We start from the raw sequence: 27,060 nt of genomic DNA, 5'->3' as shown, positions 1-27,060 counted from the left end.
GCTCACAAACGCTGCCTTATCAAGCACATGCGAAATGATATCGAACATTTTCCAAATACAGTAGTTTTCCTTCTGAAATACAGTGATAAAAAAACACCCGCTCTGGTTTTTGAAACCCTGCAATATAGTCATTTTAAACCATAAAAAAGGCAACCCAGCAGGCTGGGTTAAATATGATAACCCAACTGGTTGGGTTAAAATAACCCAGCGCTGGGTTCGTCCCTTTTTGACCCAGCGCTGGGTTGTCAAAATAACCCAAATTGGGTTGTTTTCAACCCAGCAGTTTTTAGAGTGTAGAGCAGCCACATGTAGGTGTTCCTTTAAGAAGGAGTGGTCAACCCGATCACCATTCATCACAATGGGAACCACCAGCTCTTTTTACTGGTGCTTAGTCTGCAGACAAGATAACTCCTGTGTCCATCAAGGTGTGAGGGACATAAGCAGGGAGGCTTTCTAAAATAGCTGCATTAGTGTTAGTGCTTGCTCATTCAAATACCTATGCTGAGAGGGTTTTCTCCATGGTGGGATTAAACAAGACCTAAACCAGGAACAGTTTAGCACTTGATGGAACTGTGAAAAATGGCTGGCCTGGAACCACAGTGATTCAAATGGGAGCCACCAACCCCTGGCCTCAAAACCAGCTACCAACACCTACTATAAACAGCACTGACCATTTTTTCTCTCTCTCTCTCTCACACACACACACACAAATAAATGCTGAATTAAATAAATATTATTTTATTTGTAAGAATATGTGTCATTTATGAGATCAGACACCCGTCCCCATCAAACCCCTGCCGCCATCGCGACCGCGGGCAAAATCTCACTCTGAACTCAGTTCAAAACTTGAGAGCCCTGTAATTAAGAGAAATGGGGATAGGAAATCTTACACTTAAAACACTGCTGGATAATGGATTGAATCATCATAAAAAATATAATAGCTACATTAATGAGATATTTAGGAATAGTAGGTCTATTTAATGTGATTTATAGGTTCACAGATTGCGTAAACGTTCCAAACTCCAGCCCTTTGGGTGGCAGGAATGCACCTATCGTTTGATTTGCAAGCAAAATAAAACGCCAAAAGAATAATAGGAAGAAGCATGACCTAGGAATCTAATAGGGACATTTTCATGATCATAGCTAACGTGATATCAATGTACTGTAGGTGGCGCTATAAATTTAGACTGTTATGCGCCAAAAAACTAAAGAAGAAGAAGCATCCCTGAGACGTCACGTGACGTCCCGGAAGTAAAACAGGTTTAGATGACGTCATGAAAGTTGCGCCAGTTGTCTGTGCTTTTCGTTTAGTTGAAAATATAATTATTAATTTAGTTTATATAGAATACATAGCGTATACACTGAGTATACTGTAAGTCATTTGGCCACAAGACTATTATCTCTTGAATGTTTAGTGTAAGTTTTGGTTTAATTTCTGTACTCTTTCGTTAACTGTTTTTGGCGCTCGTGTTACACTGAGCGAATGATGTAAAACCATTGTATCGTCGGTATACATTAAGACGCGTTCATGAAAATAATGCCGTTTAGGTTTTAAATCTCAATATTGTATCAGATCCAGAGATTGCCTGTCAATGGAAAGTGAAAAACAGACGGAGTGGAGCTCGGCTTTAAATGAAGACATACTTCAGTGAGTACAAAACGGCTTAAGGCAGACTTTTAAAGTGTTTCTTCTTAAAATGATTCAGCAACATGGCTGTTCTCGTTCTTTTGACAGGGCGCCCGTTTGTGCAGTGATTCCACCGGACCCGTCACCATGGGGCCCTTCAGCTGGGCCCTGGTCCCCTGAGGGCAGCGTCCCAACAGTATTTAATCAGTATGCTGAAGCACTAAACTATAGCACTTATATCCCCAGCAGAGAAACACAGAGCCAAACCGTACAGGTCTATAGAACCTCCTAATGACACATTTCACAGAAGTGCTCATACACATGTAGTTTAATGTAGTTGGGTTGTTGTCTCCAACCATAGACAGAGGACTGCACCGATGAAAGATCTACAAACACAAATGAGGACTGGGAATCAGACATGGTAAGATTTCAGTACCTTACTCCAGGTTTTGTGTGTTGGCAAGTGTTTGTGTGTTCTGGTTATCATCACAGTGTTGGGATAGAAATCTGTTCATGCAGTCACATTATGGACCAAAAAACAGCTGGCCATGAGGGAAACCCTCTTAACCGGTTAACCTTCACCGTATACAGGATGCCTACATGTACTCCACTATATTACAATTACATGTACATGTAGTCATTTAGTAGACGCTAAGGTAGTTAGATTTTTTTTAAAGAATAGAATAGATACAATTAAATCCTAATCTAATCATGACAAACTATATATCATTGGAAAGGCCTAAGACTCCTAAATAGATATTTTACCAATCTTTTTTTTTGTTAAATATTATGTAGGAAAAGTAATAGATTAATTTATGGCAAGAGTGCACCTCAAAACTCTACATCATAACAGGAGTTCCGACCTTTGTCAAAAAAAAGTCTTCTTCGTTGAGCTATATTTCTTGTGCATATTCATCAAAATCATTAAACACGATAGAAAAAGGGCGAAACACCAAAGTTTCACGCGCGCTCGCGCATGCACAGTCTTCAAACTACACGAGCGCTGTCTTGCTCCCTCTCTCCCTCTCTCCCTCCTGCATATTAACCAAAATATTTCACGATAGAAAAAGGGCGGAACGCCAAAGTTTCACGTGGAGCATTCAGAAAACTTTTTTCTCTCCATGACAGGCTGCTGGCTCCCACTATTAATTTTTTTTTTTTGGAAAAGCACTCTCTGTATTAGCTTAAAGCCCTAAAGTTTACATTGGTTACTGTATTCTTTCAATTGCTCTAAACAAGTATTTTGGGTGAACTTTTTTATTGAATGCTCAACATCAAGTTGTTATTTTCATCTGAAAGAAGAACTTTTTTTTCAGTAAGCTAGGCCCTATGTGTTCAGTAAGCTTGTTTCAGTAAGCTGTGTTTTCAAGGCTTCAAGGTTTTATCGAATGCTATCTCTGTACAAGTGCAAAGTAATGCATTCTTAGTCAGTCTTTTATTTTGTAATTTTAAGAGCAATAGACATATATTGCAATGTTAAGGAATTCATGTTTTTTTCATTCAGATATGTAAATCAACATGTATAAATTGTTAGTAGGTAATTAAATGGGAGATAATCTAAATCGAATCGGTCTGAAAAAATAATCGCTAGATTAATAGTTTAAAAAATAATCGTTTATCCCAGCCCTACTGTGTACAAGCTACATTAGTGAGCATCACGTTTGTGAAAATATCCTCAAAAATATAGTGAGTCATGATGTACAGTAAGGACATTTGAAGTTGTCATTGAAATGCTCATAAATTGGGAAAAACTTGAAATTTGTTACAGGTTTGTGTGACCAATATTTATTTGTGTGTGTGACTTTAGCCTTGCACAATAACCTTGTTATTGTTCTTTCGAGAGATTTGTAGCAAAAATATTTGTTTTTTAAATTATTCTTTGGGAAAAAAAAACAGCCTTGAAAACCTTTTTTATTTTACTTTTTGCATTTGTGGTGTTTATAATATGTTGCAGGATGTGTTGGTAATTGTTAATTTATGTACAGTGGGGGTTCTAATGTCTATGAACACTTGTGAAAATGCTTCTTTTTTGTGTTTTTCTAATTGTATTTGAATACAGATCGTTTCATTATATAATATCAGTACAGCTAATGTTAATACATTTACATGAACTGACTGTTCCAAAGAGCATGCTGTTTCACTGGAATCAAGAACATCTATTTGTGCAATGAAGTTTAAATAAACAATGCAACAAATTTGGTAATTAAATCAGTCATTTATTTAAGTAAATATTTCTTCATTTTTTTTTATGTCACAACTTTTTTTAAGCCCTAAAACTCCTCTCTTTATTTTCTTGGAATAATAATTTTATGTTTTTCCGAATAGTCTCAGACTTTCAGACTCATATGTATTAATTTCCTTACTTACTTTCTCTCTTTCTGTTTCTTTAGCGTGCTTTAGAAGACTGCAGTATCGAGCTGAGGGAGCAGTATGAGGCTCTTAAGAAACAGCATGCAGCGGAGCAGGAGGAGCACAACCTCCATGTCCGCAGTCTGGAAAAGACCAAAGATGACAGAAATCATCAGTACCAGGTTCAATATCACATCTGTACATAAAAAATGTCACTATATACAGTCTGTAGAGGTTCTGACACTTACTGTACACATATACACATTTGAATAGCAGTGCTTTTCACCTTTTTTACATTACCATTGCCTAAGAAGTTATAAATAATCATGTTTGTCTGGTTTTTACTGGTCTTACCTCATTTTCATTGTTGAAATGCAGTGTTTTTTTATTATTTGTATAGGGTTTTATTGAAAAAATTGAGTCTTTGCAAGTTAAATTGGAGCTGAATAGTGGCAAGACAACACGAAAAAACTTCATGGTAAAACGGCAAGAGCTTACTGCAGAGAAAGAGCGAATGGAAGAGGAGAAAACAAGGTAAACTATCATTAAATATTATCATATCCAGCTGTCTGCTTGGGGCAGACTATACACAACCATTCAAAAGTTTGTAAAAAATCTCATTCTCACCAAGACTGCAATTATGTATTATCAAAAATGCTATAAAACAGTAATATTGTTAGTACATTTTAACAATTTTTTATTTTAAGAATGTTAATGTTTTAAGAATGCTCATGAAACATTTCTTAATATCACTGTTGAAAATATTTGTGCTACTTAATATTTTTGTGTGGAAACTGATAGATTTATTTCAGAATTCTTTGAATAGAAACTTCAAAAGAACAGCATTTAAAAAATATATATATTTATACTTTTTGTAACATTATAAATGTCTTTTGGTCACTTTTGATCACATTTATGCATCCTTGCTGAAGATTTGTGTATGTTTTAGATTGGCTCAGGAGCTGGAGGACACAGAAAAGAAACTCAAGATGCTGATTGAGGAACAGAGTCAAGAGAAGTAAAAAAAAAAAAAAATCAGTTGATAGCAGAAGAAATACCTACAATGTCTCTGTATGTGTGTTTATCTGTTTTTGTGCTTGTGTGTGTGACAGGCTGTCCTGGGAGCAGGAAATAGCTGACCTGAGGGTGGAAATGGAGACACTCTGCAGACAGGCAGAGCAAGCCAGTCAGACCGTTCTTCAAGATGAGGTCAGTGTTGCACCTTCACCTTCAGCATCCATCTTCTAGAGATCTCACAGACCGTGTAATGGATCATGCACTGTCTGACTGTGTATTTGTGTATGTGCCTGTGTGAGCAGATAGCGGCTTTAGAGATGCAGAAAGAGCTTATGCTTTCTCAAGTGGAGGACTGGATTGCAGATGCTGAAAAATATCTGAACTTTCTCAGGTAATGTGTGTGAATTAATATCTGTAGAGAGGGATGCATGTGCAATAGGGTTGAATGCATAAAGGTGAATTAATTCCTTTTGGATTTGTGCTCATTCTGGACAGATTGAATCCTTCCCAGAACCACCAGCACCAGCGGCAGTGGGAGCAGAATATAGCGATGGTCCGCAGCAGTCTGGTGGGAATTAAGGTGAGGAGAGGAGCTAATATAGGTGGATTACAGCTGAGGGGAAATGGCAGCTTCTTTCACTCTATCTTTCTTTTACAGAATAAGTTTAATGAAAACCATCAGCTCCTGCAAAGAGGTGAACAGTTGGACAGTTTGCCTTCAGTCCCGCTCCCGTCACTTCCACCAGTGCCTACAGTGAGTGTCCGTTTATTCATATATGGCCTAGGGTTGGAGGTACACTACTGTCCAAATCCTATTTTGTTTTGAAAGTCTCATTTTCACAAAGCATTTATTTACTCAAAAATACACAGTCATTTTGTAAACTATTATTACAGTTATATAGCGTATGTAGTGCTATTGTAAAATTGATAATGTGGTAAAGAGTTAGTAGACTGGCAGTTTTAAAGTGGTTGTTTTGAAACATGGCCTACTAGACACATTCATGTTTTGTGAATGTGACTCTAGGGATATAATTAGGTCTTTCATTTTATAATTATTTTGCGTTGTTCAAGTTTAGACTACTGTTAGTAATGTATTTTTTTGTGTGTGTGTTATTTATTTTCTTTCTTCTGAAGTTGGAGATGATAATGAGTCCACTTCAGAATCCTGCGTCCCATCCTGTTTTCAGTAGTGGTCCGCCGACTTCCACAACTTCTCCTCCCATAGTTCCCACACAGCTCCACTCCTCGATCACACCACCCCAAAGAGCCACACCACCACTTTCTGCCCCATCTCCTCAAAACACACCTTACCTACCCATCACTGTAGGTCCACAGTCCGCACACATCCCAAACATTTATGTTCCCTTGACAGCTCACGCATCTGCCCCTCAAATACCCATGCAGACCATCTGCCTGCCTCAAACCTCATCCCATGCACCCGTCACGCCAGCCTCACAGACACATGCAGGTGTTCCAGGTGTCTCCCATGCACCGTCAGCTGCCTTAGCAGGCAGCTTTGTTGTATTACCAAATAATCATGGAGCCAGTTTTCAACCCCAAACTGCAGTGCGCCTTCCCCAAACATTCATGCCATCCACAGCTACACGTAACTCCTCCCCCCAGCCCCTCCCCTCCAATCCTGCGCCCGCAGGAAAACTGGACAAGTTACTGGAGAGACTGGGCTCACATTTTCCACAATGCACAAGGTACTGAGCTCACATAGTTATTTGATCAGCTTGTTTCCTTCCTAGAATTTTCTTTATGCGTTAGTATAATTTTTATTTATTGTGTTGTCTTTCGTAGACACAGTTTGTTGATAGCTTTTTGAAATGGATCTCTCTGTTTCTGTCTGCTTTAGAGATCAGTTGACGCGTGTTCTACAGCAAATTAAGAGTGAGCGCGGTACTATGGCTGGCATGTCCATTGATGATCTTACTCAGCAGGTTGCACAGAGACTTGCGCAGAACCAAAAACCAGTGAGACCAAACACTTCTCATCTCACTTCTCATTATTGTTGCTTTCATTCTGTGCATTGGTCATATCATTTATAACTTTATCACTGTTGTAGCCACCAGGTCCTATAGCACCTCCATCTGGAGCAAGAGCCTTTCCTGTTTCGGTTGGTCCGATTCAGCGTCCTGTAGCCCAGCCGCCGCATCCCATGTTGCATCATTTCCGTCCCCCAGTGGCTCAGGTCTTCCACACAAGACCCCCACAGGTAGCATTCAACTTTAAATCCCTTTTCTTAAATCACATTTAACAAAATACTCTGAACTATAGGGGAGTGTGGGAGCTGTGTCACTTTTTGATTGAAGTTGTCCTTTTGGTAAGGAGATTGAGACTGAGGTAAAACTAACATGCCTAATTCAGGATGCATACTATTAGTTTAAATAAGAAAAAAAAGAAGAAGAAGAGGTTAACAAATAACCCTACATTAGAGATTATTAAATATTTGGGGAATATTGAAACATAAATAACAGATTAACATAAATATTATTGCTGTTTTATAATCTCATTTCAAAAACCTACTATTTTTACAGTACAGTTTACTGCATATTATTTCCTAAAGTATATCTACCAACCAACCAGGAAAAACCGTATTCAGATTATTTGAATGTATTTGAACGTATGTATTTTTTATTTAACCAAATAAACACACACTCTTTTTCTCTGTTTCTCTCAGCCCTCTACCCGGAAATTTTGTCTGATGTGTCAGAATCCTGTGGATGCTGGAAGCCAGTACAACACCAACTGCTCCCATACCATTCACAAAGAAGTGAGTGTGTAACATTTCTAAAATACATTTAAGGCACATTATTTGCCTTGTCTGTGTGTTCTAATAATAGATATTTTCTCTCCTTTTCTTTAGTGTGTTAGCGTTTGGCTCAAGACCAGCAAGAATAACTCCTGTCCTTTCTGCCCATCCAAATGAGGTCTGACTTCAGGAGAGAACACACACTCATAGCTGAACATGCAAAAAAACATTAAGTGGAATGGTCATATAAATAGTTATCAGGACACTTGTGAATTAGATTTTTGTTATTCTTTGGTAATTCTGATTAATGTAAGAGATATATTGTTCAATTCCTAGTCAGAGTTAATTATTATTATGAGGATAATATGTTGTTATACTTCTTGATGTTACTTTGCAGATCAGTGGAAATCGTCAAAAAAGTATTCCGTATTCAGTGTTATTCCAAAGATTGTCAAATGTGCCCTGAAGTATAATCCTCATTATGTATGCTTTTATAAATGTCATGTAGCATACATACAGATTCCAAAACAAAATAAAATGTTTCTTTTAAAACTTTTCCAAGTGATGAACAACTGTACCTAACTGGTACCTAACTGTTGCAGACTGCAGTTATATTCATTATATCTGTATTTAATTAAATTAAGGATCAGCAAAGGCCTTTATGTGGAGAGCTTTATACATTAAAGAGGGAAAAATAAATTGACTTTTTGTAATCATTGATAGTGACTCTTTTTTTTTTTTTTTTATAAGATTTTAAATAAATAATGTTGTTAAATAATAAAACTGTATTGTGACATACCATGTTGTTGCAGAATAGAAGAAAACACTGACATGAAGACCGTTTTTTTTTTTTTTTGCATTTTATTTGTTTGCATTTTTTTTTTTTATTCATCAAAAATGATTTAACTTAAACATCATAAACATTCATAACACAACCCTTGCATCTACACTCCTGTCACCCAACACAAAGACTGTTCTTCAGATCTGAGGATCTGCGTGTGCAAAGTCCTTGTGTATTTTTATGACTGGATGGCTTTGGAGATGGTTTCATACACCTGTGCAAGCCGGGCCCTCACATTCTCCATGTAGGGCTCCATGCGTGTCTGGAGGTCCTCGGTGTGTGGGGCGAGCTTCTCTCTGGCATCCTCAACAGCCTTCACCAGCTGTTCCTTATATTCCTCAGCATAGGGGGCAGCCATGGATCTCAGCTCCTCCAGTTGCTCAGTCAGCTTAGTGCGTACAGCCTCGACCATCGGCACAAGCTTAGACTTGGTCTCCTCAATGTTGGTCTCGACTTTCTGCCTCATCTCATCCAACAGGGGCTGCAGCTTGGTACGCATCTTCTCGGCATTTTCGCGGTTCAGGGCGGCGTACTCCTGGAAGACGGGCTCCAGCTTTTCACGGTACTCGTCAAAGTGCTTCTGCAGGACCTCGTACAGCTCGGCGCGGTGAGGCTCCAGCTTGGATCGGAGGTCCTCGACGTCAGTCATGACACGCTCGCGCAGCTGCTTGGTGTTCTCCAGGAGCTGGCTAGAGATGGTCTCAGCGTAGGGAGTCAGAGTCTGGGAAGAAGACTGGGCATATTCTTGGAGCTTAGTCAGGCTCTCGGAAAGTTGTACCCTGAGGAGAAAAGAGCTTAAATTTGGTAAACTCAGACACAAACAATTTCAGGTGAAAGTCTGGAATCATAAATCACACTGTGCTTGGTCATTAAGGCCAGAAGAAAACTGGCTGCCAAACTAAGATTGGGTTCTCCCCAAGTTTTTTTTTTCTCTCACTACTATCACATGAAGTTCTGGTTTATTGGTTCTTGTCTTTTGCCTTTGGCTTTCTCGGTTGCTAAATTAATGTTAATACAGTAATATTAGTGATTTAACACTATAACTGGACACAAAATTTACACCTGAATCAACTGAATCAACAATACTCTGCCTTGAGCTGAATAATGATAACATTGCCTTCATGTATAGCTGCTTAATTTGCAGCATTGACGGGTATCAAACTGAATTGAAACAACACTGAACTAAATTGAGCAGAATAACAATAATACCATTGTCTTCTGTAGATCTCCTTTAAAGCTGATGTTACATTTTGTTTAGTAACTGATGCATTTAAGACTGGTAATTTCCTTTTTATTAATATGTAATCTGTATTGTTATAAATATCTGAGACTTGACTTTAAATGCTGAGACACTGAAGTGTGACCTGTTACTCTATTTTGAGAATTATTGAACTGTGAAGGGAAGAAGATCAAGACAAAAGTGCAACGGAGACATGAAAATGTAGAGGTCATTATGATAAGGTGTGGCTCTCACTTGTATTGCTGATATTCAGTTCCGTCCAAACTGTCGAGGGCCTTCTGAGCCTGATCCTTGACCTCGGTCAGGTACACCAAGGCTGCTGCCTTGTAGTGCTCCAGCTGGGAGGGAGCATCAGCCTGCAGGAAACGGGCCTGGGAACCTGAGAAGAAACGCAGGAAAAGCTTCAGAAACCAAAAGGCCTCAGGGAGCACAGTGAAGTCTACTTTTGAACTGTTAAGAACCATAGGTGGTCATATAGTCACCATGAAAAACAAAGCATCAAAAAAATAATTCGTTTTTAATTGGTTAAACATAAAGTCAGTTTAAATTACTATAGAAAAAACTGTCCTTACCCACAGTCAAGAGGATGGTCAGTGCAAGAGCCACGAATTTCATGGTTAAGCTCTGAAACAGAGAACATTGATTATAACACAGTTAGATCAAGATTGACTCTGATATTCTCTTGATCCATTGCTCCTCTCCTGCTGGTTTGAGCTCTTACCTGAGTGGTACTGCTCTGAATGTTCGAGGACGGACAGCAGAGGCAAAGGTCTTATATAGAGCAGGATCAGTGCATGTGGAGCTGGAACCCTGTCCTCTGACACATCAGAGGTTCAAAGGTTAAGTGCAATCAGAAATTCCTTTTAGATATCTGCAGATACGTGAATGCACGTTCCCTGTCCGTCTCACCAAACGCAGATTACTTGTAAATATCCAATGATAATATTTCTGTCACAGAAAATATTTTAATGGCCATTTCTGAAGTATTTTCTTCATATATTACTGTAATTTACATTTGTGAAATCTCTGCGAATAAAAGTGCAACAGCCTAGCAATTTAATGAGACGTTTAGCTGCATCTAAGCAATGATTCCTGGGACAAATATTAGAAGCAAGAAACTCTGATTTCTAAAACGTAATCTAGGTGTTTCAATTCATCAACAAAAAGAAAGATATAGCAACATTTTTAGTTTTATGGCGCTGTGTATGTTGCATTTATTGGTTTGTGATTAAGCAGTTTGTTGTAATCATCCCTGTGATTGCATCTCACTGTCATAAACTGGTAGAGTAATGGCAAAGCTATGAAAACATTTAGCAACGTGTACCAAACCTTGATCTCTACCTCCTTCTGCTCCAAATCCCATTTTATCAACTGCCAACCAAACAACCAGTCAGGGGTCATTGATCAATCAGTTATCTTTGTCCCTTGATTTACTCAACTGTTCACATTCTCAAGCAAAAGTCAACTTTATTGGCTAATGCTGAGTGGCATTTTGACTGAAAACTGAGGACATTTCAGTTTAGTGTTCATGAAATGTGAACAAGATTGTCCAATAAAACAGACCATAAGTACAGAGGTTAAAAGTGTACATCTTTGTTTATGCACTCTCTTTAAAGACAAACAGTAACCTGATGTTATAATACATGATGTTTGTCTTGTACTTGGCAATAGACTTTACAGTCCTCGTCTCAAATTGGCAGTCATACAGAGAGGGCCAGTGGGTTATTGGCACTATATGGTAATATACAGAGGACAAGGTTATCTAACTGACTGTCTGTATCAGCAACAGAGCTCCATATGAGCTTGTGTCATCATCAGCATTAACTTATCACTCTCTCATGCCATTTGTATTGATACCTGTCATAAATGACCCCATAACAATGACACTGACACAGAACATGTCATTGTCTTGTAGTATTTGTGAACTGGTTTGCATTTAACATTTATAGTATAAGATTTTGGGCAGTGTTAGTTCTGATGACACTCGATAGTAAAAATGATACCATTTATCAATGTTTTCAAATCAGTATAAGATTCAGTTGATTCCCTTGTGATATTAACCCAACTAACAGAAATAGCATTAGTTTTGGGTACAGAGGATTCATTCATAAAAAGGCCTGCCTACCTATGAATTATAGTGATGTTTGTTCACTTATTAGAGGTTTCCATGTTGGAGGCTTATTGCATTTCTTAATAAATGATAAAAAATCATCTACATGATTCCACAGTAGGTCAATAATAGGCCTCTGCAGGACAGTAATGGGCGTTACCAGATCAGGACATTTTCGACCATGTTACCCAATCGGCTCACATAATTTGTGACGGTAGATTTACAGTACAGGTACAGTAGTCAGGTAAGGGGGATCATTTTCATTGCATCATTTAGAAACACGCATCAGTCTGAAAACAGACACAACATCAGAAACGCCCACTTTTGCTCCGCAGAGGCCTCAATCTCTAGTAGTCATAACTCATGTCTCCCTCTACAGGCTGAATGAGTTTTACTAGATTTGTATTTTCTGGAGGAGATTTGGAGTACAAGTCTCATAACCATGACTGATACAGAATTATATTTGCCTCCAGCATGAGGCTCCTCCCATGCCTTTTCGTGTTATACAATGCACTATGATATAATAATCCTGTATTTGAGAGAAAAAAAAATTCAAGCAGACTTTTTCAAAACAACTAATTGAATGTGAATGTAGAAACACTTTAGAGTTAAGACTGATTTAGAGCCTGATTATTGCATAAATGCAGATTCACTGGATTAGTTTAAAAGCATCATGTAAGTACAGTACAAATAATATGTAAAAGGAAAAATCCCACACAGCATGTGAAATAAAGTGTACACATGAGGTTCGATCTCTGCTGATTTATTGTAATGCTTGGATCTGAAGCATGTGGCAGTTGTGCCACAGTAACAGTGCACGCATTGTGGGCTATACAAATAGTTATAGATGGTTGATCTCTTACACTCAAACACAAAAACATTCACATACACCAGCACCGGAAAGTACTTTGCACAGAGTACATTAATACTAACAGATTCTATATACATATATAATATATATATATATATATAACTTTATATATCACTTCTTGCCCACTGGCTCTCCCATACTCACACTTACCTCTCCACATAATACTTAATAGAGCGCATGGACACATACACAAAAACATGGATGCAATTGTGATAAATATTAACACTGAAAATCTCACGGTTGTGCATTAGATGCTTAAGAGGTGCTTTTTCAAACCCAAACTCACAAACACAAGGTATGACATGGTGTCCAGTCTTCCTCCAATATATCATAGTTGTGTTATTGGGAAAGGGCAAAAGAGAAAAAGGAGGTTTTAGATGCCTCTGTGCCAAAGATCTTAAAATGGGAGCAAAACATACAGTACATATTTCAAAAGCATGGTTTCACTTGCATGAAGTGAATCATGTTGCCGTCATCATAACACCACTGTGTGACCGAGTGCATGTATGAAGGCACGGATGAGATGGCAGATTAAGTGCTACTACAGTACTAAAGGTTGTTCAGACTGTGACAATGGAATTTTGAAGAGATTCTGGTCCCACTGCAAAGCAATGGTCCTAAGAAAGAATATTTCTTGTCACAAATATTTCTTCTTTCATATTCTGTTGTCTATTATGCATCTTAGATACATATACACAATCTACTGATCATATAACATTGGCCACTGTCCTACATCACCTTTTACCTGGCTGTTCTTTTTGTACTTTTCTTAGTCTTGCTAAATAAAGTATTTTAGGTACATTCTGAATAGCACACAATTCTTAACCCTGCCTCTTCAGTGATTGACCAATGCAGTGGCCCTTCCTAGACCAGCAGTGCCCGCCTCTCCTGAGGCATTTCCTCCAACATTTGAAGCAGCAGCTCATGAAGAGTCATTGATATGGTCCTGTATGCACTGGCAGTCAGATGCAGGAAGTCAAACATGTCTCGAGACGAAATAGCCCCATCTGAGTGGACAAAACTACCTCCCACATCAATAAATTGAACGGGGCCGAGTTGAGGTAGAGATGCGCGAAGTAGATTATTCACTGCTGCATTTTTCTCTCTCAGGGGGTTAGGAAACTCTCCCCTTGGCAACAGGCCCTGAATGACAGGAATTACGACAGCAATCAGCTTCAAACAAATAAATGAACTGCCTCAGAGTTGATACTATGTATACACATTAATTAGAACACATAATTTCATATCAATATACAGAAATTGTGATTAAGGTAACTCACCAAAACAATCATTTTGGACTTGGGGAGGCGAGACAGAACTAACTTTGCAATGGCCAGTATTCCTCCTGCAACTTGGTCCGCAGTGTGCTCATGATTATTGGTTCCTACCCATAAAACCACCACCTGTGGAAAACAAATGAGGATTCCGTTCCAGCTGTGAACACACATTTTGCTTTATGGCAAATTTTTTTAAAGCTATTAGAATAATAATTATAAAAAAAAAAAACTCTTCCTCACTCTGGGTCTGATGTTCTCCAGTTCTCCATTCTGTAGTCTCCACAGCACATTACATGTTGTGTCTCCACCAATCCCAAAGTTCAGGGCATGGAGAGGAGAGAACACTTCCCTCCACACCTGAAACCAGTACAAATACGCATCGTAAACTAAATGTAACCAATGTAAACCAATTATGGACATTTATATGAAAAACTATTAAACAATGATTATTAATAACCTACAACATGCACAAAACATTATCAGGTGCACATTTAACAAAGCATAAGTAAAAATAAATAAATAAAATAAAATAAAATAAAATAAAGAGACGGAGCCATTTTCATTTTGGAAAGGTAAGACTGGCTTTAAATGTCATTACTGCTATACTATATTTCCAATGTATTATATGGATATTATTTACCAATCAATAAATGAACATGAAATTCAGAAATTCACAGTGCTGCCCTGGACAACAGTCACTATTCAAAAATATCTGACCACTGAATGCCATGCAACAACTATCAGAATGAAGTATTCCAGAGAGCTGGGTCTACACATGGCTCTCCTTTGATGGACTGACTAATTAACAAGGTAACAATCACCTCATACTGCTGCATTAGCTGCACCATTGAGTCCCCCACAAACAGAACATCAGGCTCTGCATCCTTGCACTCCTGCACAAACCGGTTATGCTGCCAAAATATAGGACAACTCCAAGCATGTTATACACTAATCCTTAAGCAGAGCTAGGTGCTATGAAAATATTTGCACAACTCTGAGCTGTTACAAGCACACATTTATACAGTCTTCCCCAATGGAGCGCACACCTGTGACATCCAGCGTCCGTCTCCCTGCACGTCGATCACAGGCGCAGGTTCAGCAGCGGGATTCTCCTCCGTGCTCATTCTCTACAACACAAACACAGGTGACACAAAACGACACGACTGATGAGCGGACGTGGTGACGTAATGGACATGAATGGCAGCTGTTGACTAGTTCAGATTTTAGGGAGTCGAAATTTAGTAATGCATCTATCAATAATATTCACTCAGAGCAAAATAGAATTGTTTGAAAAGGCAGCATGCAAAGCAGCACACATATCAATTCAACAACATAAACGCTAACAAAGATTAACGCTAATAAAGATTAGCGCTTCATATTGTTCTTTAATGACTGCTACTGACAGGGATGGTCACGTTATTGACTGCAGTAAAGTTGGTTTCATATTCAGACAATCTTTTTTTTTTTTCTCTCTCTCAATAGCTTCCCAACGGTGGATGAAAAACTGCTAATATTAATTAATTACTATAATCAAAATGTTTTACAATCAGCTGCAAATAATGCAATCGCACAGTCCTAAGCCGTCCGTGTAGTCGGAGATGAAAGAACTTGACTCGTTTATTTGAACCAACGTACCTCAAATAAGCAAGCTCTGGGTTAATCAATCAAGAGTTCAGGCTATTTGTGACGGTAATTTAATCTTGCTTTCTAGAATACCCCCCAACTCTACAAAGAAACCAAACGATAAAGCTGGCTCAGAAGACAAGACGCTGTTCTGTGCCACGGTGTGGAAAACAGTTGCATTGCCTTCCCTCTGATGCAAACATTAAGAAAGAATGGATGAACTTTATTTCTTAATCAAGTTCTGTAAGTGTCATCAAGAACTTGGTCCTTTGTTTACTTAGTAAATTGAGATGTATTTACGTGTTTTTAACCCAAATCACTGCAGCTTCCATCTGTGAAAGATGTAGCTGTCAAACATATTGTAGTCAATCATAGCAGTGAGCATTTACTTCCAGGTCTACAATCTGCCACATCTATTCAAACAGAGCGTTCAGATGTTCAAAATTTGAGAGATCAGTTTAGTAGTACGGATATCGACGATACTGGCCTTTAAAAGTATTGGTATTATATTGAAAAAATAAGTGGTATCACCACTGATCTATAATATAGTTATATATATAGATCAGTGGGTATCACCCATCTCCGCTGTGCTGCTTTGTTTACAGCGGTAATCAAGGAAACGCTGTATTGAGGAGGTTCCAAAAGCACCACCTGCTGTTAAATTATATTAAATTAAATTGATGCATTTAGCAGCCGCAGCGACTTACAGTGCATTCAGGATATCAATTTTTACATATCATGTGTTCCCGGGGAATCGAACCCCCAACCTTGCGCTTCATAGCGCACAAATATTTGTGACAATTAAGCTACAGGAAAACTGTTAGACAGCGTCTCATTCGGTCCGTCTGCTGTTTCTGTTTCATGCTGTTTTAAAATTAAAATTTAGTTTTGTTATTTGACATTTCTGTTTTACCGTAAAACAAAAAAAAAATCGTATCATGAATTCAGTATCATAAACTGAATTGAATCGTTACATCTATATAAGGAGTTCATCTAACTTTGTAATGAGGTATCATACTGAGCTCAATACATTTTATATGGCTGAACAGATTCTTTTAAATCACTTGTAATGTTTTACACATCTAACTGGATATACTACAAATAAAACTTTGACCTCAGATATATTTGGTGATGTTTTATAAAGACTTTTGTGTGTTTGTATGACATGTCGCTGTCCATACATGTGGTGCTGAATGTGTGGCTTCGCTGCATTCAAATGCATTGAAATACTTGTTTAAGTATCCATGAATTTTTAACGAGACAACATTAAGGTTTCAATAATGTAAAATGTTTCTAATAATAATAAAAAACATTACAGTCCTTATGTACAAAATAGAATAAAACTAACCTCTCTAAGTTGCACTTACTGCACATTGAAATTTCAATATCTTCTAAGCCTATACACAGATTCACCCAAATAACTCTATCATTATCAAACACCCTCTAAAAGACATACTACATCTCACACTTAGGGAATTGTCTTATCTGTCGAGTTCTGCTGACTTTGTTATAACCTACACCATACAGCACTCAATAAATTTTACAAGATATTCAGAACAAACTGGAATGTCTTCCTTGTAGCCTACTGAACAAACTACAGGTCAGTGTTGTATTGTGTTATAAGACCTGGTATGGTGCTTCATCCAAAAGTCTTGTAAAATCTATTATTTTACTGATCTCCTTGCTATGTTTTCTGGACCTTGATTGTGTAAGGACCCTTGCTGTCTATGGGAGGGTCAGAGAGCTCTCAGATTACATGAAAAATATCTTAATTTGTGTTCTGAAGATGAACAAAGGTCTTACAGGTTTGGAAACGACACGAGGGTTAGTAATTAATGACATATTTTGCATTTGTTTTAATGTACGTTTTTGTTAAAACCTGCCTCATTAAAAAGGGAACAGAACATACAAATCACATAAATGTTACTGTTATCAACATGTTTTACAATTAGCTACAAATAATGCAATCGCACAGTCCTAAGCCGTCTGTGTAACTTACTCTGAGTTAAATTAATTTACTCCCAGGCGCGATTTTGGAACCAATATACCTCAAGCAAGCAAGGTCTGGGTTAATCAACTGAGAGTTAATCTCAAACAAATTAATCAATCAAACAAGTGGCTGATGGCACTTGGCAATATTAATAATTTACTCAAACGATCCATTCTGCAAACAGTAATTGAGAGCAGAACTCCGAATATGTGAATATGAAACCAACTCTACCGCAATCATGTTGTTCAGCTCATCACGTCCATCTTTATGCACGCCTCCTTTTGACTAACCTGGCTACCGTGTCTGCAAATCCCGTCTACAGTGAGTGAGCTGCTGGTGTGCAGCAGAGCAGGGCAGGGTCCCTCAGTCCACAGACTGTCTGTCCGGGAAAGATGCAGATGAGTGTTTCTGCTGCCGCGCACCTCGACTTTGCTTTTCCAGATCTCCCTTAGAACACACTATACAACCTTAACTGACTCAGGCTACACAGCAGAAATAATGTTGGATGTTTTAAATATGTGAGAATACAACGCGAGGCCTTTTCAATGAATCACAGTAAACGTTTTGGTTATGTAAACCAAATAGCATCCAGCCAACCACCTCTTCACTGCGCCCCGCCCTCGCGCTTTACTGGAAGCCTCACTTCCGCCAACAGCCTTCGTCACGCACTTCCCATTCAGCGCTGTCCCGCCTAATCAAAAATATAGGCGAGGATCAGTAGCCTATCACAGAACAGTTCGATATACAACAACATTGCTACCCGGTAAAGCTGTATCATATTTGATACGTGGATTTCTAAGGCCTTTAAATTAAATATAAAATAAAATAAAAATAAATAAAAATATAATTCATAATTTGCTGAACAACTTGCACAATCTTGTCCACAACTACCACGTAACTGCCGTCTGATTGATAGTTTAAACTTGAATAGCCGAAGTAAAAGGGACTTTTAGTTTAATTTAAAAAAAAGTGCACTTTGAGGACGTCTTTTTGCTCCGAAATCTCATTATTATACAAATAAACACACCACACACCACACACCACACACACACACATATACAATCATTATAAAATGTAAATATGAACAAAAAAATTTGTCTGGTTGTTACAAAGTCAGTACATGCACAAGAAAATGACAGATCAATTTACAGTATTCATTAGAACGAGATTAAAAGGTTGAATAATTTAAGTTTATTAATGACGTCACTCGAAGGCTGCAATTTTTCTCTATTCCACAAGATGGCAGCAGAGCAAAAAATAATAATAATAATTAGAATGTCACACCTGATTTCAATGTTCTTTCTGTGATTGCACATTTCTGTACAGACAAATTAGACAAAATATTTTCGTTATATTTAATTACGTTATTATAGACCTATGTAAAGTCAATGCGAACCTTCAAGTCCCTGTAGGAAAGGAAACTGTAAATGATCTTTTTCGAGTAGAATGGATGTTGTAGAAACATACATTATGAGAAACATGCAGTGACATGCACTGGATACACAAAAGAAAGTATCGTTAGATCTTGTGGGAGACTCGTGCAGTCATAGACTACCTTTAGCCAGACTGGTTTCTGTTGACGTCTTTAAAACTCCTCCTCTTCATTCACAGAGAAGAGCAACTGGTCTGAAATGTTTAGCATGGCCGCTGTTCTCAGGAGTGCCGATGTTCAACTAATACTTAGATCTTAGTGTAAATACATTAAGCTGGCAGATATATAGTCAACAGTAGTCTAGTACAATTTAAAGCAGCTCTGACAGCTCCTCCAGAATTTCCCCATGAGTCGAGTCTGGATCTACCTGTTCCCTGCGCTATGTGCGCTTGTCTTGCCAGGTGAGTTTCCTACTTCCTGGATCCACCTTTGATTTCGGAAAAAATAGAAAATGTTTGATTAACATAACATATAACAATATTTAATTTAATGAGTCATTACTTGTGTCGTTAGGACGATTATTTGCTTTCTACTTTTGGCGATTTGAGACCGCTGTGGTCACATTATACTTTAGGTAGCTAGCCTAGTTCTCGGAGTTACGTAAATCTTTAACAAGCTACTATGGTTTGATCACTAGTCATTTATATATGTATTTTTTTCTGCGACACTTATCAGACGCTAATCAGATTTACACTGTAGTGCCGTTCATAAAATAAGATTATTCAAGATTAGATTGATCCTCAGGGGGTTAATGCAGGCATTACAGCAGCTTGAAGTGGATAACAGGTGTAGTGAGAAAGATTAACGGTATAGCTAAATACAACTAGGTAGAAACAATTGGAAGATAATGGAATGTATTTTTAATGAAAAAAAAAATCTAAAATGAAATGCAAGTATACAACTCTCAGTCAGTGTATTAAAAAATATCCTTTTAAGGTAGGCCTACTAATGCATTGAGTAGAAACACATTTAATGGCTGGAACGGCTGCAGTCTGAGTTTAAGCAGAATTAAACACACCGATCACAGGAGGGTCCGTGAAAACTTTACTTTAATGCTTAATAATATGTTGAGGGTATTTAGTGCAGGACACCTCAGTTCAGCTATAGTTCCATGTGACTGAATGATGCTGTATGATAGGGTGCTGATTCATTATTGCCAACATGTTTTACTGTAAAAATTGTTTTGAATGGTTCAGATTGTTGTGACTAATTGTTCGCTGGAAGGACTGGAAATCAACTAGCTGTTTTAAAAGTTAAACACCAAAAAGATTGCACTGAATAATATTTTTTACACCTATTGTGTAAAGGTTGGGATTTAACATGATTGTAAAATATGACATATACAGTACTAGAGAATGTAATTCATGTAGATATTTAGATGCAGGTGTTGTCATCTGCTTTTCACAATTCTACATACAGTGTTAATAGAATAAATTGGCCTAATGGTTGTGACTTTCATGTAAGTGGTTTTGCTATGTAATATCTGATTGCAATATTCTGATGACTAACTGTAAATTAGATCAGATCTGACAGGAGAGTTATGAATTGAATGTGTCCACGACATGTATCTGTATATATCTGTCATGAACTTCTTATGTTCTATGTCCAATTATTAAAATATTAGGGTTCTCTCTTTCAATGTATGGTTGAAGGCCACAGAGAATGTACATTTTAGAGCCAAGTTTAGGGTGAGAGAATGTAAATGTTGTTGCAAAGAGCTGTTTGTGTCACTCGCTTCTCTAAGTAACATGTTAATCCATGGTTTGCAGGTGTACATCAGGTGAAGGGAATTGAGGTGCTTACGTCCCCAGAGTTGGAGGCAGTCAATGGGACAGATGTACGGCTCAAATGTACATTTAAATCTACCCATCCGCTCTCTGAAAACAGTGTCTCTGTATCCTGGACCTTCCGAGGACTTGGAAAGACTGGAGAAGAATCGGTGAGTTAATGTATCTGAAAGTCTTTATTTACTATTGGGTGAAATGAGGCTGTTTACAGGAAACGCACTCTTAAAACACTTATTTCAAAAGTCTTCAATTTTCCTTCTGCCCCCTTAATTTCTCTCATTCCTTTCACTTTTTTTAAAACCCCAATTCAAAACTCATTTTAGTGGGTCATCATAGTCTTTCTTATTTGTCTTACAATGAACATTTTGCTCTCTTTCTTTTACTCTGTCACAGTTTTTTCATTACAAAGGACAGGCATATCCCCCGGAATTTGGCACATTTAAGGATCATGCTGTATGGTCGGGTAATGTAATGAAGGGTGATGCATCCATCACGCTGAAGAATGTGCAGTTCAACTTTAATGGTACCTACATCTGCCAAGTCCAAAATCCGCCTGACTTCCAGGGCTTTGCAGGCGAGATCAGCCTCAGAGTCGTTCAAAAAGGTAAGAGCAGATGCTGCGACACCTGTTTGTAAAATCATTTACTCGCCCTTCTAAACCCCGTACGTACGGTGAAGGTTGAATGAGCAGGATATTGTGTTCTTTCTTTGATCCCAGCAGCTGAAGGACAGAAGTATCTAATCAACTGGGCTAGAATAGCAGACAGTCTTCTCTGAGAGTGTTATGGTACAGACAACAAGCGTGTAAGATAAACAATAGAGACTGATATTCAGTGTACTGGTCATTCTCTGATAAAGGTTCACAATCTGTTTCTTGGACAGATTTTCTCATCCTTCTTTATTTCAGTTGATAGTAGGGCTGTGCACAAATAGTTGAATATTTGACCGGTAATTATCTCTTGAAAAATATGGGGTGTTACATTTCCAACGAGTGCTTGTTCTGTTCGGCCAATCACAATGCACTGGGTCAGCTGGCCAATCAGAGCAGACTACGCTTTTCGGAAGGCGGGGCTTTGTAGAAAACAACAGGTTTGAGAGAGGCGGGGCATAGAGGACCTACACTAATGTACAGTATTTGAAAAAAGAATGTGTTTTTTGAACATTAAAGCATCTCAACATATTCTGTTACACCAAATACACAAAATAATGATCTTTAAAAAAGCATCATATGAACCCTTTAAAAAATTATTGTACAAAATTATTGTACTTTTTACAAAAAGGATTCAAATGTCATAAAATGATCCCATGCAACTTATTCCATATTCCAAGTGTTCTTAAGGCACACCGTAGGGTTTGCCAATAAACTGAAAATGTAATCTATTATGAAGTGTAAATCTCCTGTTGTCTCATTCATGCATTTGTATGAGTGTGCAGCAGTTCGCGTCAGTGCGCATAGGAAAGGCACATGAAACATGATCCTTTCTTCTCTGAGGTTAATATATTGATTCCGAGACAGTCAGACAGGATCATACAGTCTAGAAACTGCACAAAGAGTGCTCCCTCTACAATCACTAAAAGCTGTAATTCATGATCTCATGACGTTCTGTTAATCAGTGAAGCTGTCTGCACTGCACATTCAGTCTTCTGTACACGCCATGTTGTTATAATTAATGAGAGGATTGGTGAGCTTGCAGAATTCAGCACTTGACAAAAACTCTGACTTTTGAGTGCTGACACTCTGCAGAACACAAATAAACACTGGAGCGTTTGCCCAAATGTTTCGCCAATATAAGATGGGGCCCTAAGTGGCTGCTTACCTCGCTTATTGGTTGAGTCTGCCCCTGTTTATAAACATACTTATTTTATGCAGTATTTCCAAATCATCAGTAAATACAATAAACACTGTGATAGGAAAAAGCAATACAATAAGATTCCAGTAGTGGTTAATAAAAATAATAATAGTAGCTTAATAAGAACATAAAGTATAAAATAAACATCCAATAAGGCAGTGAAGCTTTAAGAATGCTATCTCTTTTCTTCCTACAGTTTCATTCTCTGAAATTGGAATACTGGCGATAGCTGTGGGTGGATGCATTGGTGTCATTCTCCTGATCCTCATCATTTATATTGTTGTACGGGTTTTCCGGAGACGGGGCAATGACACGGAGATTGAGATGGAGAACCACGGATCCAAGGATCAGGTGCTGTGAGAGAGGATGCCTGACTCAGGGTTTTAGCGAGTCTGTGCTGTTAGTTTTCTGTCTGGACTAACCCATTTCCAATACTAGTGACACATAAGACATTTTTACACAGGATTTTCTAATTATATGATATAACAGAGTATCTAAATGGCACATAGAAGCTTACTTTTTTCTACTAATAATTTTACAGAGATATGTTTTTAGTTATCATTAAAAAGAATGTCTTATTTTACTTTTTATGTATGAAAGCTTAAGGTGAGGTACCTTTTTATACATAAAATAAGATAATCTATCATTTATATTCTTAAGAAGATATGAGAAGTTTTTGTGTATATATATTCTGACTTTATCGACTGTTGCTGCCAATAAGAATGATTGAGAAATGTTGTCATTTTGTATTCTGAGTTTGTCTGTTGCACTGCCTTATGGCAGTTTGTACAGTCATGAATATGGTCTGCATCTGTGTTTAGGTGTGTTTCTGTACGTACATTAAATGTGGTTCACAAACGTGCAAAAAAAAAAAAAAAACTATCCTTTTAAAATAGCAATATGATTTCTAAATTCAGTAAGAACTTTTCTAAATATGTATAGAATGAATGGATGAAATAGAAACTGCATGAAAAAAAATGAACAAATTTAATATTTGGACCTTTATTGTTCTTTGTACTGCCTATCTTACTGTATAAACCTCAAATCTTCAGTGTTCTGGGATTCTTTGTTCATCAGTGCTGCGATTAGGATTTTGCTCTTTAGAAAATATTTCAAGTGAATAAATGTATCCTTTAAACCTACTTTGAAATGAAATACTGTAAATCTCTCTTCATTTCAAATTAGTTTTGATCTTTTTACAAGTTGTCCCCTTAGAATTATAAGGTTCTAGCTTCATTCTGAGATATTAAGCTTCAAATGTTTTTGTATTCCATTCGACTGTGTAGAGAACCTTTTTTTTTTTTTAAATAAAAGGTCCCAAAATGTTCACAACATTACAAAATCTGTCACATAATGTAAATAGTTTGTCACAGAATATGAATAATTAAACTGAAAAAAATGTCAAATAAGAACCTTATAATTCCAAGGGGTTTTGTACATTTTACAATTTTTGTGTGTGTGTGTGTGTGAATGTTATGTTCTCTTTGAAATATTGATATGAAGCTTGTTCCAAAATCAATAAAAATACAACTTTTAGTTTTTTTCTAACACCTACCCCACTGAGTGTGATTGTATGCCAGTTTATATTGGACTTATCTTCCTAGGAATAAATTCAATCTTTAATTTAGCTATCCTAGTTTTGGTTGTGCTTTAATTAAATTAAATTTAATAATTTTAGTTTTTCAGTTTCAATTTTATGACTAGTATACTGTTTCTAAACAAGTATTAAACAATTTATCTGCAAATGAACACTGTGGTTGTTATATAGTTATATGTATATAGAGAGAAAGTGAGGTGTGTGTGTGTGTTATATACTGTATGTATGTGTATGTATTTATATACACACACACACACACACACACACACACACACACACACACACACATACATATACATATATACATACACATACAGGGGTGCACTTAAATGGTAGCGGAAGAGCTTGTCTGGTACAAATATGTCGCTTTGTTAAATAATTACAGTGTATACTTTTATCTTTATTTACCCTTAAAAAATGGAAGTGAAATGTGACAATGTAGGTGGAGTACATTTTAACATCTGAGGGGCACGTTGTAACATGACCAGATGACTGCATCTGATTGGATGAAAAAAATATACAAGTCAAAAATAATCAGATTTTAGAGTTTGACAATGAACACATTGCAGCCATGCTTGGGACGGCCCACATAAATGAGCAAAAATGCTTTGCATGTCTAGAAATAATAATTTCTAAATATTAAACATTGACTGTCAGTCTTTATTCACCTGTTTCTCGTTGTTTCTCATTAAAATTCATTAAAGTAAATAGTGTAAATTACATCGCTAATGTCATAGAATTGTAACTGAGTGTAAAAGGGATTTAAAACTGTTTAGTGTCTTCTGCTAGTTCTTAATAGATTCATATTACAACACTTTATTATTTTGTTCATATTATATATTAAAAAAATTAATGTTATTACTATTATTGATTTATTTTTTATAGTTATATTTAATGGGTCACACTATGTACAGTGTGAGGACCAAACCAAATCTCCAGGCTATCTTTTGAGAACCAGGCTGAAAAACCTGGTATGTGTGTGTGTGTGTGCAGGGGCGCTGCTGTAGAGACCTAGGGCCTCATGTACAAAGCGTTTGTCAAAACGTTTGTGTTTCCTAAACAAATAAATTTTTTGACACCAGGAAACAGCAAATACAATAATTTAAAGTTAATAATTTTTACTATCAAATATTTTTTTTTTAGCACCACAATTTTATTGGGGGCTTCTCGGGGCCCCCTCTTAGTCATGGGCCCCGAGAATCGTCATCGTTTACCCCCCCTTTACAGCGCCCCAGTGTGTGTGTAAAGATAGATAGATAGATGTGTATATCAAAATTAATATATAGATATACTGTAGATGTGTGTGTGTGTATACTGTATGCATAAATACATTTGTTTGTGGTTAAAAAAAGCACCCTCTGGTGGCAGTATAATTCTGTCATAAAATAGTGATAACATGAGTTAGTCTTTCATTTAATACAATGAACAGACAAGGATCCTTCTCCCTCAAATGGACAAACATTGCACAGGCTCCATTGTTAAATATAGCTGTAATAAGAACATGCACGTGTATTTATTATTATAGGGACACTTAGCTCACTGAGAAAATATAGATTACATGCATGTGTTTTTAGTGACAAGACACAGTAGATCACTGCTTGTGTTACATTACATTGATCTCAGGTGGTCAGGCTCAGCCTGTTCATTATAAGAACATGCTGTGTTCTTCTCTCTCTCTTTATCTCTAACTCTCTCTGTGTGTGTGTGTGTGTGTGTGTGTGGTACTAAGATGGATGAGGGACCTCCGAGTTCTAGATTTAAAAGAAATAATTGAGTTTATAGATTTTCAATTGTTTCAACCAAATAGAGAACCTGACTTCCTGTACATACGTGAGTGAGTGTGTGTGTGTGTGTGTGTGTGTGTTTGCCCACTCACTGCAGTATACTGAGAGTACTGAAAGAGGCTTGTCCCCTGCTAGACTCTTTGCTGCACCAGCAGAGGACACCGCTCTCTGTGTGTGTGTGTGTGTGTGTCTGATGAGAAAGAAATGCAGCATTGGTGGGAACTGGTCCAAAAAGCAGAAAAAAAACCTTGCCACATTCATTGCAGCACATCACCGGGACAGAGCAACCTCAAAACGGAGCTTAGAACTTCAAACTGCAGCCCTCATCCCACACACACACACATACACACACACATTCCTGCACTGTCCCATCTTAAACTGATGTTATCAGTATGGACATTTTTGATGCCACACTTGTCGATACTGTATATGGATACTTAATGTGACCTTTGGTGTGACACACAATACTGTCAAAAACTGCATTTTGATAATGATATATTGATATTGATATATATATATATATATATATATATATATATATATATATATATATATATATATATATATATATATATATATATATAATCATTGTGTTGTTTTATGAGCTCATTGTATTTGAGAGAATATTAAATTTTTTGGGATTTATTTGTCATAGTTTAAAATGATTTGCATATTTGCAGCATGCATATATGAAGGCAAAGCTATGTTTAAAATTGGTTAAAACATTAATCCTACCCCATGTCTGCTTAACAACTACATTACTATCAATAAGAAGCAAATTAGGACTTACTTAATAGTGAGAACATGTCATCAAACTAAAGTGTGACCAAAAAATGTAATTAAAAAAAATGTGGTAACAATTTTTGTCCATTACACGTTACATGTACTTAATATGGTAATAACAGTAAAT

At 37.2% G+C, this 27,060-nt stretch overlaps 4 protein-coding genes across 6 annotated transcripts; 2 read left to right on the top strand and 2 right to left on the bottom strand.

Moving 5' to 3' along the window:
* The first annotated feature begins 1,252 nt into the window (after nt 1-1,252).
* Nucleotides 1,253-8,461, top strand: LOC113077244 (RING finger protein 214-like). Of its 2 annotated transcripts, XM_026249699.1 has the most exons (16): nt 1,253-1,416; nt 1,574-1,648; nt 1,736-1,901; nt 1,989-2,048; nt 4,018-4,158; nt 4,377-4,510; nt 4,926-4,994; nt 5,089-5,185; nt 5,296-5,384; nt 5,489-5,573; nt 5,652-5,747; nt 6,128-6,699; nt 6,852-6,969; nt 7,062-7,211; nt 7,677-7,769; nt 7,863-8,461. In XM_026249699.1, exons 2-16 carry the CDS (start codon nt 1,593-1,595, stop codon nt 7,923-7,925), a joined length of 1,989 nt encoding a protein of 662 aa, XP_026105484.1. In that variant the 5' UTR covers nt 1,253-1,416; nt 1,574-1,592; the 3' UTR covers nt 7,926-8,461. The 2 variants fall into 2 exon arrangements, with proteins under 2 accessions (XP_026105484.1, XP_026105479.1); XM_026249694.1 differs by having other exon boundaries at nt 1,253-1,648.
* Nucleotides 8,462-8,600: 139 nt separating this feature from the next.
* On the bottom strand, nt 8,601-10,647 carry LOC113077258 (apolipoprotein A-I). The gene is made up of 4 exons (XM_026249702.1): nt 10,551-10,647; nt 10,402-10,453; nt 10,064-10,208; nt 8,601-9,368 (listed from the first exon to the last, which is right to left on the bottom strand). Exons 2-4 carry the CDS (start codon nt 10,442-10,444, stop codon nt 8,768-8,770), a joined length of 789 nt encoding a protein of 262 aa, XP_026105487.1. The 5' UTR covers nt 10,445-10,453; nt 10,551-10,647; the 3' UTR covers nt 8,601-8,767.
* Nucleotides 10,648-12,686: 2,039 nt separating this feature from the next.
* On the bottom strand, nt 12,687-18,351 carry LOC113077229 (platelet-activating factor acetylhydrolase IB subunit beta-like). Of its 2 annotated transcripts, none has more exons than XM_026249677.1 (6): nt 17,932-18,351; nt 15,134-15,214; nt 14,909-14,998; nt 14,328-14,444; nt 14,091-14,213; nt 12,687-13,953 (listed from the first exon to the last, which is right to left on the bottom strand). In XM_026249677.1, exons 1-6 carry the CDS (start codon nt 17,938-17,940, stop codon nt 13,675-13,677), a joined length of 699 nt encoding a protein of 232 aa, XP_026105462.1. In that variant the 5' UTR covers nt 17,941-18,351; the 3' UTR covers nt 12,687-13,674. The 2 variants fall into 2 exon arrangements, with proteins under 2 accessions (XP_026105462.1, XP_026105467.1); XM_026249682.1 differs by having other exon boundaries at nt 17,991-18,351.
* Nucleotides 18,352-19,261: 910 nt separating this feature from the next.
* LOC113077218 (myelin protein zero-like protein 2) lies at nt 19,262-24,317 on the top strand. Its single transcript, XM_026249670.1, has 4 exons — nt 19,262-19,533; nt 20,902-21,071; nt 21,313-21,523; nt 22,966-24,317. Exons 1-4 carry the CDS (start codon nt 19,479-19,481, stop codon nt 23,127-23,129), a joined length of 600 nt encoding a protein of 199 aa, XP_026105455.1. The 5' UTR covers nt 19,262-19,478; the 3' UTR covers nt 23,130-24,317.
* Nucleotides 24,318-27,060: the final 2,743 nt, after the last annotated feature.

This window comes from Carassius auratus, chromosome 5, assembly GCF_003368295.1.
Source record: "Carassius auratus strain Wakin chromosome 5, ASM336829v1, whole genome shotgun sequence".
In the NCBI taxonomy this organism is placed as follows: domain Eukaryota; kingdom Metazoa; phylum Chordata; class Actinopteri; order Cypriniformes; family Cyprinidae; genus Carassius; species Carassius auratus.
The sequence above is the reverse complement of the archived record's forward strand: the minus strand, read 5'-3'. Positions and strand labels throughout refer to the sequence as shown.